This window comes from Pinus tabuliformis, chromosome X (assembly GCF_031772625.1).
Source record: "Pinus tabuliformis cultivar Carrire ecotype Pingquan chromosome X, CPIR1, whole genome shotgun sequence".
NCBI lineage: Eukaryota > Viridiplantae > Streptophyta > Pinopsida > Pinales > Pinaceae > Pinus > Pinus tabuliformis.
The window spans coordinates 1,420,855,598-1,420,871,088 of record NC_142308.1 but is presented as its reverse complement, the minus strand read 5'-3'; the positions used below and the strand labels follow the sequence as shown (position 1 = coordinate 1,420,871,088).

General features: G+C 38.9%; 1 protein-coding gene across 1 annotated transcript in view; it reads left to right on the top strand.

The window, feature by feature from the left end:
* Positions 1-479: 479 nt before the first annotated feature.
* LOC149145361 (uncharacterized protein At5g02240-like) overlaps positions 480-15,491 on the top strand; it is a 221,663-nt gene continuing 206,651 nt past the window's right edge. Inside the window, exons 1-2 of the mRNA XM_089448496.1 lie at positions 480-664; positions 779-863. Coding sequence (XP_089304622.1) covers positions 605-664; positions 779-863 — 145 coding nt within the window. The 5' untranslated portion in view covers positions 480-604. The remainder of the gene's footprint in view (positions 665-778; positions 864-15,491) is intronic.

Below are 15,491 nucleotides of genomic sequence, written 5' to 3'. Positions count from 1 at the left end.
AGCAATCCACCGATCAATCTTGAACCTTTGCTAATAAATATATGTAAATTTTTTTAATCCACTGGACCATAAATTTAACATACTAAAAACAAGACACAAAGCAATCCACTAATCAATCTTGACTCAATACTTTCCATTTAAAAGCTTTCATATTTCAAGAAATTATGCTAGGTTAAGTATACATTTAAATATAAAATATAAACATAAAATTTAAATTAATATAAAGTTGATTATCAAGAACTAAATCTCCGCCGATACAATGGGTACACAACTAACTAAAATGATCAACTTTTTAATGTGAAAGGTAATGCTATGTTAAGCCTACATTTAAAGTATAATGTATACATAAAAAATAAATTAATATGACGTAATTATCAAGAACTAAATCTCTACCCAGACCATGGTTAGATCAAACTGCGTACACCTAACTGGTTTCAGTAATGGTGACGTTTTGAATTTATCTTATATAGAAACATCAACGAGCAGCTGTGTTCTGATATCACGGCGCATAGATGGAGGGATATTTATCAACCTGGGAGTAAATAGAGGGATATATAGATCTGATTATACTTTAAATACTTTTCGTTATATTACATTCCCAAAAATGGAGGGCCAATTACAGAAGGTCTTGGTGGTTGGGTGTACAAAGGGGGTCGGATTAGAGGTAAAATCTAGCTGACATCTTGCAATTTTATCTTGAATATATAATACGAGAAACGATCAGAGTTCATTAGAATGAAATGGATCAAAATTATTCAGTTTTTATACCTGTGGTCAGGTAACCAAGATATTGCTGGGGAGCCCGGGGAAATATGACGTTCATGCGCTGGTTAGAAGCCGTGAGCGAGCCAACAAAGCACTTGGTATTTTATATGTCTTTATCTCCATATTCTTCTTTGTTCTATAACCCATTTTTTCAAATATTATAAGCATAGGACTTGTTCAAATTTCAAAATTAAGAACTAATGAAAATTGAAAACATCGAGGGTTTTTGGTCGATTCCTCTGCTTTTCATAAATTGAAAGCATTGCCTAATTTTCACTCAAGAATTGTGATTGAAAATCTTTCCAATTTTTTAAAAATTATTTATGAATTGTGTTTGATGGCTATACTCACTCAGATGTAAATATGAGGCATTGCCACAGAGATGTAATCTAACATAACTCGCTGTGCAAATGCTCTACAAGGAAAATAGACAGCTCACATTCTAAGGGTTTTGCTGTTTTATCTAAGTTATTTAACCTCATAATGTGTTTGGGCTTCCAGGGATTTGATTCATTTCGGTGTATCATGGTTGAAGCATTTTGGTGATGTGTTGCTCAAAATGAAGGAGATTTGCAATTCCTTTGTGCTCAGCATGGCGTTCACTTGTGGCATATTAAAAACTGATTTAGATCCATCTAGATTGCAAATTTAACATGCGCCAAGAGATCAAAAGTTGAAGAAAGGTTTTAACATATGGAAATTTGATCCCTCTCAACACATGATAAATAGATGGATCTACAGTATAAGGAAGAAATGTATTTCCTTCCATGCTCAACATGGATCTAACATGTGGGAGATGTATAAAATAATTTTATATCAACTTTATATATATAGTGAAAAAAAGTAATTGAATTTAAAAAATATCTTATGATAGGTGCTTTTTACTTCTCAATAAGGGGGAGATATGTAATTCATTCAATTCTTAATATGGAATTGACATGTCGCATTTAAGAACATATTAATAACAAAAAATATTTCTGTATGGGCCATAAATGAAATATTTGAATGTCCACGTTAATTAAATATCTCTCTCTATAATTTAACAATTGAAACCCAAAAAATTCTTATGGTTAAAACATTTGAATGGTGTGTTGCTTGGTATGAGGGAGATGTGTAATTCCTTCCATGTTCAGCGTGGAGTTGACACATGTCATATTAACAACCAACGTAGATTCTGTAGAAATTTTTTTGTTCTCTCTATATATATATAACAATTGAAACCAAAAAAATTCTTATGGTTAAAACATTTGAATGGTGTGTCGCTTGCTATGAGGGAGACGTGTAATTCCTTCCATGTTCAGCGTGGAGTTGACACATGTCATTATTAACAACCAACGTAGATTCTGTAGAATTTTTTTTGCTCGCTGTAGCCTTCACAGTTTCAAGGTTTTTGTATAAGTTTTCATGCCCACAGCCCCAAATAGTTTAGCTGATATTAAACACTTATTACAAATTTATTTGAAACATTTAAGCTACCTCTACACTTCACTTTTCCAGCTGATATGAAAGAATAAACAAGCAGCACACACACATAAATTTACGCTTTTACACAGTTATTTTTGGTCAACTGACCCTGGAAAAACCCGCAAGGGGAAAACCAATTCTAAGGGAGGATTTTATTTGCTTCTTAAGGAAATTTGTACAAGAAGAAATTTGGACTTATCTCTTCCCTTAAAGGAGTGCCTCTGAAGTCCTCTTTCCTTTGAGTTTTGAACTGATATTTCTTACACACAGTCAGCTCTCCTCAAGGAATTTTTTTTGGCTTCTTATAAGCTCCTTATACACAAGAAATCGGCCCACTGGACAGTCAATAAATCTGCCTGGAAACTTGGTTCTTCTCAGCTTTATATTCACCCTCAAACACAAGTGTTTCCTCCCTAAACACGAGCTGATCCACAGTCAAGAAAAAGGCCTGAAAATCTTGCTCTAAGTGCCTAGAAATCAGTGCTGAAGGAGCTGTGAACTTCTCACTATCAAACCCAGAAAAACAAGCAGAGATAAACCTCGGTTTTCACGTTGTCTCTCAGCTCATTCACGACCTGGTAATACTCTGAAAACTCAGCCCTAGTCCAACATGCTTTCCATCTTAAACTCGGCCTGGAAACCCAAATAACTTGGCCCAAAAAACAAAGCCCAAAATTTTTGGGATGCATCCCAGTCTGCTCCTGAAAAGTCGGGGTTGACTATGCTGTTCCATTTCCTTGTTCTCATCCCTACAAATGTGAAAATTCCTTAAACCCAGAATCCATACTGCAACAACTGATGATATTTCTCCTACTTGTTAGATTTACATGAACAAGTTATTTGCAGTTTCCTCGACAAACATCGAAATACATACACTGCAACCTACACCATAAAAATAATATGCCGAAACAAGAAACTGAACAATATAGAAAGATACAACACAAATGACACAGTTGTTTTTGGACAAACGTCCCCGCAAAAACCCAACGCAGGAAAACCGGTGCAGCAGATCTGAGGGTTTTTATTATTAAGCTGAAGTTATTTCTGAATACAATTTATGGATGGCTTGCTGGCAATCCAGTACAAAGAATATCACTCGGTAGAAGAAATTAGTGGGATTGCCTCACTCTACACTGCAAGTCCCAGTTGATCCAGCCGCTGAACCAACGAGTTCCCTGGCTACTTCTGCGTTGCCCCTGCGTCAACCTCTAAGGCACTGTGTCACCTCTGCTGGGAATCAATTTGCCTTTTGGAGCTGATTCTAGCCCTCCCGGCTCAAAAACGTCAGCGTCCTTAGCAAATTCGATCTTCTGCGTGAAGGCTTCTGCACTGCTCTACATGGGGCCCGTGTGAGCCCTTCTTGGCTCTGTGTCACCCTCTTTGGCCTCTGCGCTGCCTCCTCTGTGTGTCTCTCTGCCTCTCTGTTGAGTATTCTTGGCTCTGGAGTAGATCCTCTAGCCAAAACTCCCTCTGCCCCTCTTTGCGTGATCACTACAAATCATTGTGCTGCATCTAGCTTCAACAATTCGATTTGACTGATCAACTCTTTGTGTGTCTTCCAAATGACCCTCAAGCCTCCTTAAATAATCTTCTCATTGACATTCAATGACCCAGATTAGAAGCTAATCAATGACTAAGATCATTTTTTCTTGACCCTCGTCTTCTTCTAGAAGTTACACCCACAGTTAGATTAATACCCATTAATTATTTTAATTTCCTAAGTTTAGACTTAGGGTCCCATTAAAAATAATTAATTATTCTAATAAAACTGTCTTGGGGGGGGGGGGGATTTCCCAAAATGCTTTCTGGGTTCTTTGGAATACATGTGCCCAAGCCTCCCTGCAAAATTTGAGACTTAGAGCACATCTGATGCTACCAGAAATCAACACTCCCTCTTAGCGAGAAATTTGCTCTAGCAATGCCTCCCATTGAAGCATCACCCTGACTTCATAACATCGTCCTCTGCGCTGTTGATGTCTGACATGCTGTCCACCAACTACTGCCCTGATAATGCAACTGTATTGCTGCTGACACTGCCACTGTCAACACTGCATCCGTACTACAACTCCCTCTGAGTTTCTGCATTTGTGCTGCCGCTGGCACTGCCACTGCCAACTGCCCCTGCACTGCAAACTGTTGCTGCTATTGCATCAACAATGAAAAAACATCCCAAATTACTGAACAAGTGTTCAACATAGATGCATCTCGATGCTGAAGATCTGACTACTGCTAGTCCCACGTTGTCCCTCTGAAGTCACTGCGCTGCTGCTGCTACTGCACTGTGCCTCCCTGCACTGCTGCAACTCTGCACTACGCTGCTCAGACTTGGCATTCTAGCCACTACATCTGTCGTTCTAACACTCCTCTGCACCAACTAACACTGGTCCATCCCGCTACTTCTGATCTGGGCTCCCATAGCAAGGTATTGATTCGAGAGGTGGACTCCTCAAGGATCCTGCCCATTTGTAGCTCTTTCGAACTACAATTCCAAATCAGCCCACCTCCCTCCTGAAGGTATCTCAGTTGTCATGGCAAACTCCTCCTCGATCTTCGAGGGTGCAGCCTTTGGATCGTGCTTCTCATCTTTGTCCTTCTTCGTGAGAGGACACTGTGTTGTGTAGTGACCCATTTCACCACACCTGAAACATTTGATCTTAGAGACGTCCTTCTTCCGCCTCCGCTGCTCCTGCTGCCCCTTGGATGCAAGGGCTACATTCTCTTCCTCCTCCTTGGGCTTCGACTCACTGCTGCTGCTTCTGTCCAACTTACACTTGACTAGATCTGTCCTCAACTCTTCCTGCTTGAGAGCTGCCCACATACTATCCCAGTCTAGCAAAGTTGCCTTGCCTAGGATGCTCTGGACAAAGGCTTGCTACTCTTTTGAGACTGAATTTAGGGCTAGTCTCACCATCTCGGAACCTTGAGGTGTAGACCCCACAACTACTAACTCGTCCCAGGTCTCCTGAAGCTTCGTGAGGAACGGATATATGCGCTCCCCCTTTTGCATCTGTGCAAATCTCAGTTTCTGGTCTAAGTACATTTTTCGCTGCTCAGAAGATCCTTGATACAACGTTGCCAAGGCATCCCACATCTCCTTAGCAGTCCCTCTGCTAGCAATGTGACAGACCACATGATCCTTTACTCCATCAAGGATCATCCTCTTGGCCTTCGCTATTTCTCCCTTGTACTTCTTCAGCTGATCTAGATCCGCGGGCTCAACCACCACCTGTTGACATAGACCTTGAGAAAATGCTCATCCAGAAGGCACGACATCCTTGCCTTTTAGGTCACATAGTTGGATGCTCCATCCAATTTGTCCTGATCTCTGAGCTCACTGGTTGCCATCTCCGCCACAAAAAATGTTGAACTGCTCCTCTTTGTTCCTCATTGTTGCTACTCAGCCAATAAGAAAACAAACTTCTTGGCGGGAAGTCTACTAAGGAAAAAATCCCTCCTGTGCTTCTCTTCTCTCATCTGACGTCTTTCTGACCAACAAAACAGCCTGTAGAAAAACTGCATCCCACTAGCTCTTCCTCACGCTGAGGCTCAACACTGCTCCCTTTGCCACGTCATAATTTCGATTTGGAAGCCCTTCCTCTCTGTCGACTCACTCAGACAGAGACTGCCTCAAAAATTCAGCCCTCCTAGCTTGGACCGCGCAAACCCCTCTAGGAATTCGAACTGCTGCCTCCTGCAGCTATTTCGATCTCCTTTTTTGCTCAGCATTGGGTTCTATGGCACTGTTCTTCTTGATTCACCTGCACTGCTCTGATACCATGTGAAAATTCCTTAAACTCGGAATCCCTACTGCAGCAAATGATGATATTTCTCCTACTTGTTAGATTTACATGAACAAGCTCTTTGCAGTTTCATACGACAAACACCGAAATACATGCACTGCAGCCTACACCATAAAAATAATATATCAAAACAAGAAACTGAACAATGGAGAGAGATACAACACAATTGACAAAGTGGTTTTTGGACAAATGTCCCCGGAAAAACGCAACGCGGGAAAACCTGTGCAGCAGATCTGAGGGTTTTTATTATTAAGTTGAAGTTATTTCTAAATACAATTTATGGATGGCTTGCTGGCAATCCAATATGGAGAATATCACTCAGCAGAAGAAATTAGTGAGATTGCCTCACTCTACACTGCAAGTCCCGGCTGATCCGGCAGCTAAACCAACGAGTTCCCCGACTACTTTTGCGTTGCCCCTGTGTGGGCCTACGTCAGCCTCTAAGGCACTGTGTCACCTCTACTGGGAATCAATTTGCCTTCTGGAGCTAATTCCAGCCCTCTCGGCTCAGAAACGTCAGCCTCCTCAGCAAATTTGGACTTTTGCGTGAAGGCTTCTGCGCTGCTTTGCATGGGGCCTGTGTGAGCCCTTCCTGGCTCTGCATCACCCTCTCTGGCCTCTGCCCTGCCTCCTCTGTGTGTCGCTCTGCCTCTCTGCTGAGTATTCTTGGCTCCGGAGAAGATCCTCCAACCAAAACTCCCTCTGCCCCTCTCTGCGTGATCACTACAAATAACTGCCCTGCCTCTAGCTTTAGCAATTCGATCTCACTGTTCAACTCTTTGTGTGTCTTCCAAATGGCCCTCAAGCCTCCTTAAATAATCTTCTCATTGACATTCAACGATTCAGATTAGAAGCTAATCAATGGTTACGATCATTTCTTCTTGATCTTCGTCTTCTCCTAGAAGTTACACCCATAGTTAGATTAATACCCATTAATTATTTTAATTTCCTAAGTTTAGACTTAGGGTCCCATTAAAAATAATTAATTATTTTAATAAAACTGTCTCTGAATGGAATTTCCCAAAACACTTTCTGGGTTCTTTGGAATACATGTGCCCAAGCGTCCCTACAAAATTTGAGACTTAGAGCACATTCGATGCTACCAGAAATCAACAACAAACTCTTCCTTAGACCTGCAAACTTGTCCTCCTTGCTCTCATTTCTCTCCTCTCCTCAAGGTTTTGTCTTGCGTCATTAGAGTCATTGTCATTTTTATTAGACCCTTCTTGGGCTTTTGTATCATGTAAAAAGAACTATTTTTGAGTCAAAAAGGTAATTTGTTACCTCCACATTAAGTCGACCATGTCCCCATGAAGTCGGCCTACATTAGGGCAATTCGACCTAGTAGAAAGGCTATATAAGGAGAGGCAGTTCGATCATTTGTCACATTCACTCATCAAGTTCGATTTTCAAGGAAGAGAAACATAAATAGAGCGAAGTAGCTGAAGAAGGACGAAATTTGTTGGGAAGACCTAATTCAAGTTTTTGTAATGACCCACCTACAATTACAAACAGAATGTGAATATTAGCATGCATATGGGGCATCCATATGATAGCTACATATGCATGAACCACATGTAGTGCACTAGTATACATACTGACTAATATTGGAAAACATCTAAGTTTAGGTTGATGAATCGATTATCGAAATAAATTCCTAACTCACGAGAATATAATAAATATATTGAGTGGGGCCTTGATATGTGTACCACCCTTATATACCTATATATATATATATATATGATTAATCCTTTAAATAAAAAATATATCTATATATATAATAAAGATAATGAAATATAAATTAAATTTATTTAAATTAAAGTAAATAAAATAATTTATTTAAATGTTAAAATAAAGCAATTTGTTTAAATATATAAATAAAACAATTTAATTAAATTGGAAATAAAATTAAAATTAAAAAAAATATTATTAAGTCTTAAAAGTAAATAAATGAACCATTTCAACGATTCATTTTAATTAAAAAAATATAATTGCTTCCATCCAAAAGGAAAAGAGGGGTAGTGAAGGTAGGAGGGTGACAACAAAAAGAAATAGGGAAACAGTGGAGGGAGGAGGCTGTGTTAGGCCCCTATAATACTAGTGATTCTCCCATTATTATTGTCACTGTATCCCTTATTGTTATTAGTATGCCTCTATTGTCCCCATATTGTTATTAGTATGCCCCATAGAAACCCACTATTGTTATTTTTGTGCCCTTATGTTATTACTGTTATGTCGGCTTGATTATATTGTGACTCCTTAGACTCCTATATATAGAAGGGAGGTTTAGCCATTTGTATCATTCAAGAATTGTTCATTTGTGTAATGTAAAGGAGGTTTCCCCTTCGAAGAGGTTGAATTCTAAGGTGTTGATCTATCTTTTCTACCTTTTTGTGAGCTGGTTTCCTAATATTTGATATCAAAGCTTTGGATTCTAGGGTTTCGCTGCTCTAAACAGGTCATCGTGGCATTTTCGCTATACATTTTTTTTCTGCGAAGTTTCAAAAGCTATAAAAAAACCCATTTGAGCCGAAATCGTTTGAACTTCGGGTCTGAATTTTAGAGCTTGTCTCGCTATATTTGCGGCGATATGATCCGAGGAAGTTAGGGTTTTTGCAGACTCCCGAATTACATTCCAAACAGGTGACCTGGGGAAAATCGTCATAACTTTGATTTTGAGCATCAGATTGAAATTTTGTAAGAAGTTTTAGAAAGAGGATGACTTGTAGTTTTTTGTGTATCGGTTTCAGGTATTAAGGTCGAAACAGTGATACGTGGCACGTTGTACAAGTTCGCTCTACTGAACTAGTCTATAATCAGGTCACCGTGGGAGATTTAGCATAACTCTTCCTTGGAGAATCCAATCTTGATCAGACTTGCGGGGTTAGAAAGAGGACTCAAAGGGGCTACCGCAAGACGAGATTTCAGATATTTGAGATCTGTAGTTACAGAGATACAACAGATTCAATATCGAGCTCTTACAAAGTGAAAAAAAGCTGTGTAGTTTTCTTTAAATTTTGCATAAGATTGGTTTGAAAAACTAGTTTGAAGACATTCAAAGGGAATACTGAAGAATTATTAGCATTAATTAATGCCCCGAAGAAAGAAAATGGAAACACCTAGTAAGCAACCTGAGAGCTCTAGCATGACTCGTGAAAAAGAGGAAGAAATGCAACATGATATGTCAAAATTACAAGACCAAGTACAACAAATTTCACTCTCACTACAGGTAAATGAAGCCAAGATGAATGGCATTGAAGCTAATATGAATGGCATGCAAGCTAAGATGAATGACACAGACGCTAAGATGAATGGCATGGACGATAAGATGGAAGAATTGAAGATAAATTTGAATAAATTGCTACAAGAAATGGTCACTAATGGTGAAAGGGTAGTAAAGGAAACTCATGATGAGAACAAAAGAAATGTTAATCATAATTGCATAGACTCTAATGTTGGATTGAAGACCCACCATGTTCCAAAAATCGATATGAGGAAGTTTGATGGCAAGGATCCCGGAACATGGATACTACAGATGGAGCAATTTTTCGATCTCTATAATGTGCAAAACACACAAAAGGTACGTATTGCAACTTTATATTTGGAACCAAATCAATTTGTATGGTATCGATGGCTTTGCTCTCGTAAACAAATTGTCACTTGGGCAATTTTTACAGAAGAAATGATAGCACATTATGAGGATACAAAAAGCAACACTTTTTTTAGCCAATTGATAAATTTCAAACAAAAGGGTTCAATGTTGGAGCACATTGAGGACTTCCAAAAATTGAACATAAGGGTAAAAGATATTCCAGATGAGCATTGGATTGATGTGTTTATAGGGACTTTAAAGGATAATATCCAAAATGAGGTTCGCCTTTGGGAACCTGATTCATTGGAGAAGGCATTCAGGTTAGCAAGAAAAATGGGAAGCAAAATTATGGCAACCAGGTTGCCTATCACTCAGAACTATAAAGATGGAAGTGTTGTTGCCCTTAGCCTTCCACAACCTACAAGGTTGACACCACAACAATTGGAAGAAGAAAGAGCAAAAGGGCTTTGTTACAGTTGTGATAGCAAATACACTAAAGGTCATAAGTATGCTGAGAAGAAATTATTCTACATAGATTGTGAAGAGGAGGAAGAAAAGGAATAAGAAATGTCAAAAGAAGAGAATATACTCCAGGAACAAACCCTAGATAAAGAAGAAATGAATCCGACCATATCTTGTAATGAATTGGTTGGAATTACCACTCCTCAAGCTATCAAGATAGAAGGACATATCAAGAAGAAAAAGGTAATAGTGTTGATTGATTCGGGAAGTACCCATAATTTTATTCATCGTAAGATAGCAAAGGAATTGAATTGCTTCCTATATCCAGCACCAGAGTGTCAAGTGATGGTTGCAAGTGGAGGAACCATAAATTGCTCTGGAAAGTGCCATAATATCACGCTGTTCATGGGAGAATATGTATTGAATAGCCCAATGCTTTCCATTCCAATGGGTGGTGTTGATGTTGTACTAGGAGTCCAATGGCTATAATCCTTGGGTACAATAGATTTTAATTTTCAAGAACTTTTCATGAAATTTTGTGCAGAAGGAAAGGAAGTTGAATTAAGGGGTATTGCAGGGAAACCAGGAAAAATAATCAGCTCTAACGGTATGACAAAGCTTCTAAAAAAGGAACAACGAGGTGTAATTGCACAATTATGTTCGCTAGAGGTTCCCACATCGAAATCATCTATTTCTCCAGATCTCCAAAAAATCTTGGACAATCATTCCAAGGTATTTGAGACTCCTAAAGGTCTCCTACCTATTCGTGATCATGATCATGCTATTCATTTGATTCCAGGAAGTGTTCCTCCAAACATCTGGGCGTACAAATATCCCTATGCCCAAAAGAGTGAAATTGAATGTATGGTTGCAGAAATGCTAGAGGCTGGTATAATTCAACCTAGTCAAAGTTCTTTCTCTGCTCCAGTAGTATTGGTGCACAAGAAGGATGGATCATGGCACATGTGTCCGGATTATAGGGAGCTCAACAAGTTCACTATTAAAGATAAATTTCCCCCATTCCTGTCATTGATGAATTATTGGATGAATTGCATGGATCAATTTACTTCACCAAGTTGGATCTTCGTTCAGGATATCGTCAAATCAGAATGAAGATTGAAGACATTCCTAATACAGCATTTAGAACTCATGAGGGTAATTATGAATTTTTGGTCATGCCTTTTGGCCTTACCAATGCACCTTCTACATTTCAAGGGTTGATGAATTCCATTTTCAAACTCTTATTTAGAAAATTTTTGTTAGTATTTTTTGATGATATACTAGTCTATAGGAAGTCTTGGAAGGATCATGTTGAACATGTTGACAGGGTGCTCAAACTATTGGAGGAGTAACAATTATATGTAAAAAGCTCCAAATGTTTCTTTGGAGTACAAGAGGTGGAATATCTGGGTCATATTGTATCTCATGAAGGTGTTAAGGTAGACCCTATCAAAATTAAAGCCATTAAGGAATGGAAAATCCCCACATCCATAAAGCATCTGCGAGGATTTCTCGGGTTGACAGGGTATTATTGCAAGTTTGTTAACAATTATGGGAGAATAGCAGCACCTCTAACAACATTATTGAAGAAAGATGCATTTTCATGGACTCCAGAAGCAACAAAGGCCTTCGAACATCTTAAAGAGGCAATGTGCCAAGCACCGGTCTTAGCTACGCCGGACTTCACAAAAACCTTTATTGTGGAATGTGATGCTTCAGGAAATGGAATTGGTGCTGTTTTAATGCAAGATGAAAGACCCATTGCTTTCGAAAGTCGTTCAATCAAGGGAAAGTATTTACACAAAGCTATTTATGAGAAGGAAATGTTGGCAATACTACATGCACTTAAGAAATGGCGACCCTACCTAATGGGAAGACACTTCAAGGTAAAAACGGATCATGATAGTCTTAAATACTTGTTAGAACAAAGATTATCCTTTGAGGAGCAACATAAATGGGTCACAAAGATGTTGGGTTATGACTTTGAAATCATTTACAAAAAAGGGAAGCAAAATGTTGTGGCAAATGCACTCTCAAGAAAGGATGAGGATGTGGAAGCATTGTTGTGCGCCATTTCTATTATCCAACCAGATTGGATAAACGAAGCAAGAGAGGAATGGAAGAATGACGAAGAAGTGTGGGCACTCATTCGAAAGTTACAACAAGATCCCAGTACATCTGATACATTTAGCTGGAAAAATGATTCATTATGGTACGAAGATCGCTTATACCTATGTAAGAATTCCCAACTCAAACAAAAGATTCTTATGGAATTGCGCACTTCTCCCTTCGGAGGGCACTCAGGATTTTTAAAAACTTACCACAGGGTTAAGAAGGAACTTTTTTGGGATGGCCTTAAATCGGATATTCAAAAGTTTGTGGTGGAATGTTTGGTTTGCCAACAAAATAAAGTTGAAACAATTAAGACCCTAGGTCTATTACAACCTTTATCCATTCCAAGCCAACGTTGGGAGGAGGTTTCAATGGATTTTATCGCAGGTTTACCCAAGTCCGAAGGAAAGAGTGTCATCATGGTGGTAGTTGACCGACTTACCAAGTATGCACACTTTTGTGCATTATCACATCCATTTAAAGTCAATACAGTTTCTACTGCATTTATGGAAACAATTCAAAAGCTACATGGAAACCCAAAGATTATTGTAAGCGATAGAGATCCCATTTTCACTGGACTTTTTTGGACAAAATTATTTTCTTGTCTCGGTACTCAGTTAGCTCATGGCTCATCTTATCATCCTCAATCTGATGGGCAAACTAAGATAGTAAACAAATGTTTGGAAGGATATCTTCGTTGCTTTGTATCTGATAAACAAACACAATGGGTCAAATGGTTGCCTCTAGCCGAATGGTAGTATAACACTTCCTTCCATACTGCAACAAAAATGACCCCATTTATGGCACTTTATGGATATCATCCACTATCCCTCACATCATATTTAAGAGAAAATTCTAAGGTTCAAGCAGTGGAACATCACATCCAACATCAACAACAAGTTCTCCAACTCTTAAAGGATAACCTCACGTTGGCGCAGAATAGAATGAAACAACAGGCAGATCAACATCGCAATGAAAGAAGTTTTGATGTAGGTGATTGGGTATTCCTACGGCTACAACCATATAAACAAATGTCCCTCAAGCAAGCTAAGAAGGATAATAAATTATCACCAAAGTATTATGGTCCATACAAGGTGTTGCAAAAGATTGGTACTATGGCATACAAACTGGAGCTTCTTGCAGCTTCACGAGTGCACCTAGTTCTCCATGTTTCATGTTTAAAGAAGGTTATAGGTGACAAGCTCCTAGTTCAAACAATATTGCCAGAACTTGACGAGGAAGGAAAAATCATATTGGAATCGGAAACAGTCACAGAAACAAGAACTCACCAACTACGAAATCAATCAATTTCGGAGTATCTCATCAAGTGGAAGAACTTATCCGTTGAAGATCCCACATGGGAGGATGAGAATTTTATACATAAGCATCCAAAACTACTCAAACGTTGATGACAACGCTTTTCGGAAGGAGAGGGGCATGTTAGGCCCCTATAATACTAGTGATTCCCCCATTACTATTGTCATTGTGTCCCTTATTGTTATTATTGTGCCCCTATTGTCCCCATATTGTTATTAGTATGCCCCATAGAAACCCACTCTTGTTATTTTTGTGCCCTTATGTTATTACTGTTATGTGAGCTTGATTATATTGTGATCCCTTTGTTAAGTAATGGTATGTTCTATGCTTATAACAATTTACTTCTTTTTCTTATTATATTCCACAGATTAGCAATCACATGTACACATAGTAAAGTGCAAATAGAACATCAAACGATCGACAGAAAACAAGCCAAGACAAGAGACACAAGATGTGGCGGCTAGCCAGGGACAAACCCCACAATGTGTGGGGAAACCCTTTGATCAAATTTTCTTTTATCTTCAATAATTCAGCAGAGAGAAAAAGTACAATAAATCTGATTTATATCAACAGTAGCAAACCCTAGATCAACAGCATCAGCATTAGCAGCTTCATCATCAAAACTAGGGCAGTCGATATCTCACAAATCGACCGTCGGATCGGCTTGATTCCACCACCAAAAGTTGTAGCCTTCAGAAGAGGTTCAGATGAACCTACAACGCAGTTCAGATGAGGAGATATTCTGGTCCACGCAGGTCAAACTTCACTTCTGCAGTTGCAGCTTCAGTTTCAGCAGCTTCCTTCAAACTAGGGCAGTCGATATCTCGCAAACCGTTTGTCAGATCGACTTGATTCCACCACCAAAAGTTGCAGCCTTCAGAGGAGGTTCAGATGAACCTACAACGCAGATCAAAAGAGGAGGTTTGATGGTCCACGCTGGTCAAAGTTTGGATCTGTAGTTGCAGCTTCAGTTTCAACAACTTCCTTCAAACTAGGGCAGTCGATATCTCGCAAACCGTCCGTCGGATCAAATTGAATCCACCACCAAAAGTTGCAGCCTTTAGAGGAGGTTCAGATGAACCTACAACGCAGATCAGAAGAGGAGGTTTGATGGTCCACGCTGGTCAAAGTTTGGATCTGCAGTTGTAGCTTTAGTTTCAGCAGCTTCCGGCTTCACATGTGTGAGAGAGAGACCCTTTTCTGCGTAGTTGAGAAGAGACTTTTTTCTGTGCAGTAGAGAGAGAGAGATGTGATGAGAAGAGTGCGTGCAAATAAGGAAAAGTCCTGGATTTATACACAACTTTTGATGTTTGAATAGATGCAACTGTTGGACTTTTGAGCCTACATGAGTTGTAGGTCGGCTTGATAATAATTCCATAATCAAAATAAATTCATATCTCCATGAATACTTATCGGAATCGGATGATCTTTAGATCAATCCTACACCTCTCGAAGAGAGGAATCTAATGAACATATTATTAGCCATGAATAAGATGACCCACATGAAGTTTGGCCCTAGTTGCCAATTTTAACACCCTTAGACTCCTATATATAGAAGGGAGGTTTAGTCATTTGTATCATCCAAGAATTGTTCATTTGTGTAATGTAGAGGTTTCCCCCTCGAAGAGGCTGAATTCTAAGGCATTGATCTATATTTTCTATATTTTTGTGAGTTGGTTTCCTAACATTTGGTATCAGAGCTTTGGATTCTAGGGTTTCGCTGATCCAAACAGGTCATCGTGGAATTTTCGCTACATATGCATGAACCACATGTATTGCACTAGTATACATACTGACTAATATTGGAAAACAATTAAGTTTAGGTTGATGAATCAATTATCGAAATAAATTCCTAACTCACCAGAATATATTAAATATATCGAGTGGGGCCTTTATATGTGTACCGCCCTTATATACCTATATATATGATTAATCCTTTAAATAAAAAATATATCTATATATATAATAAAGATAATGAA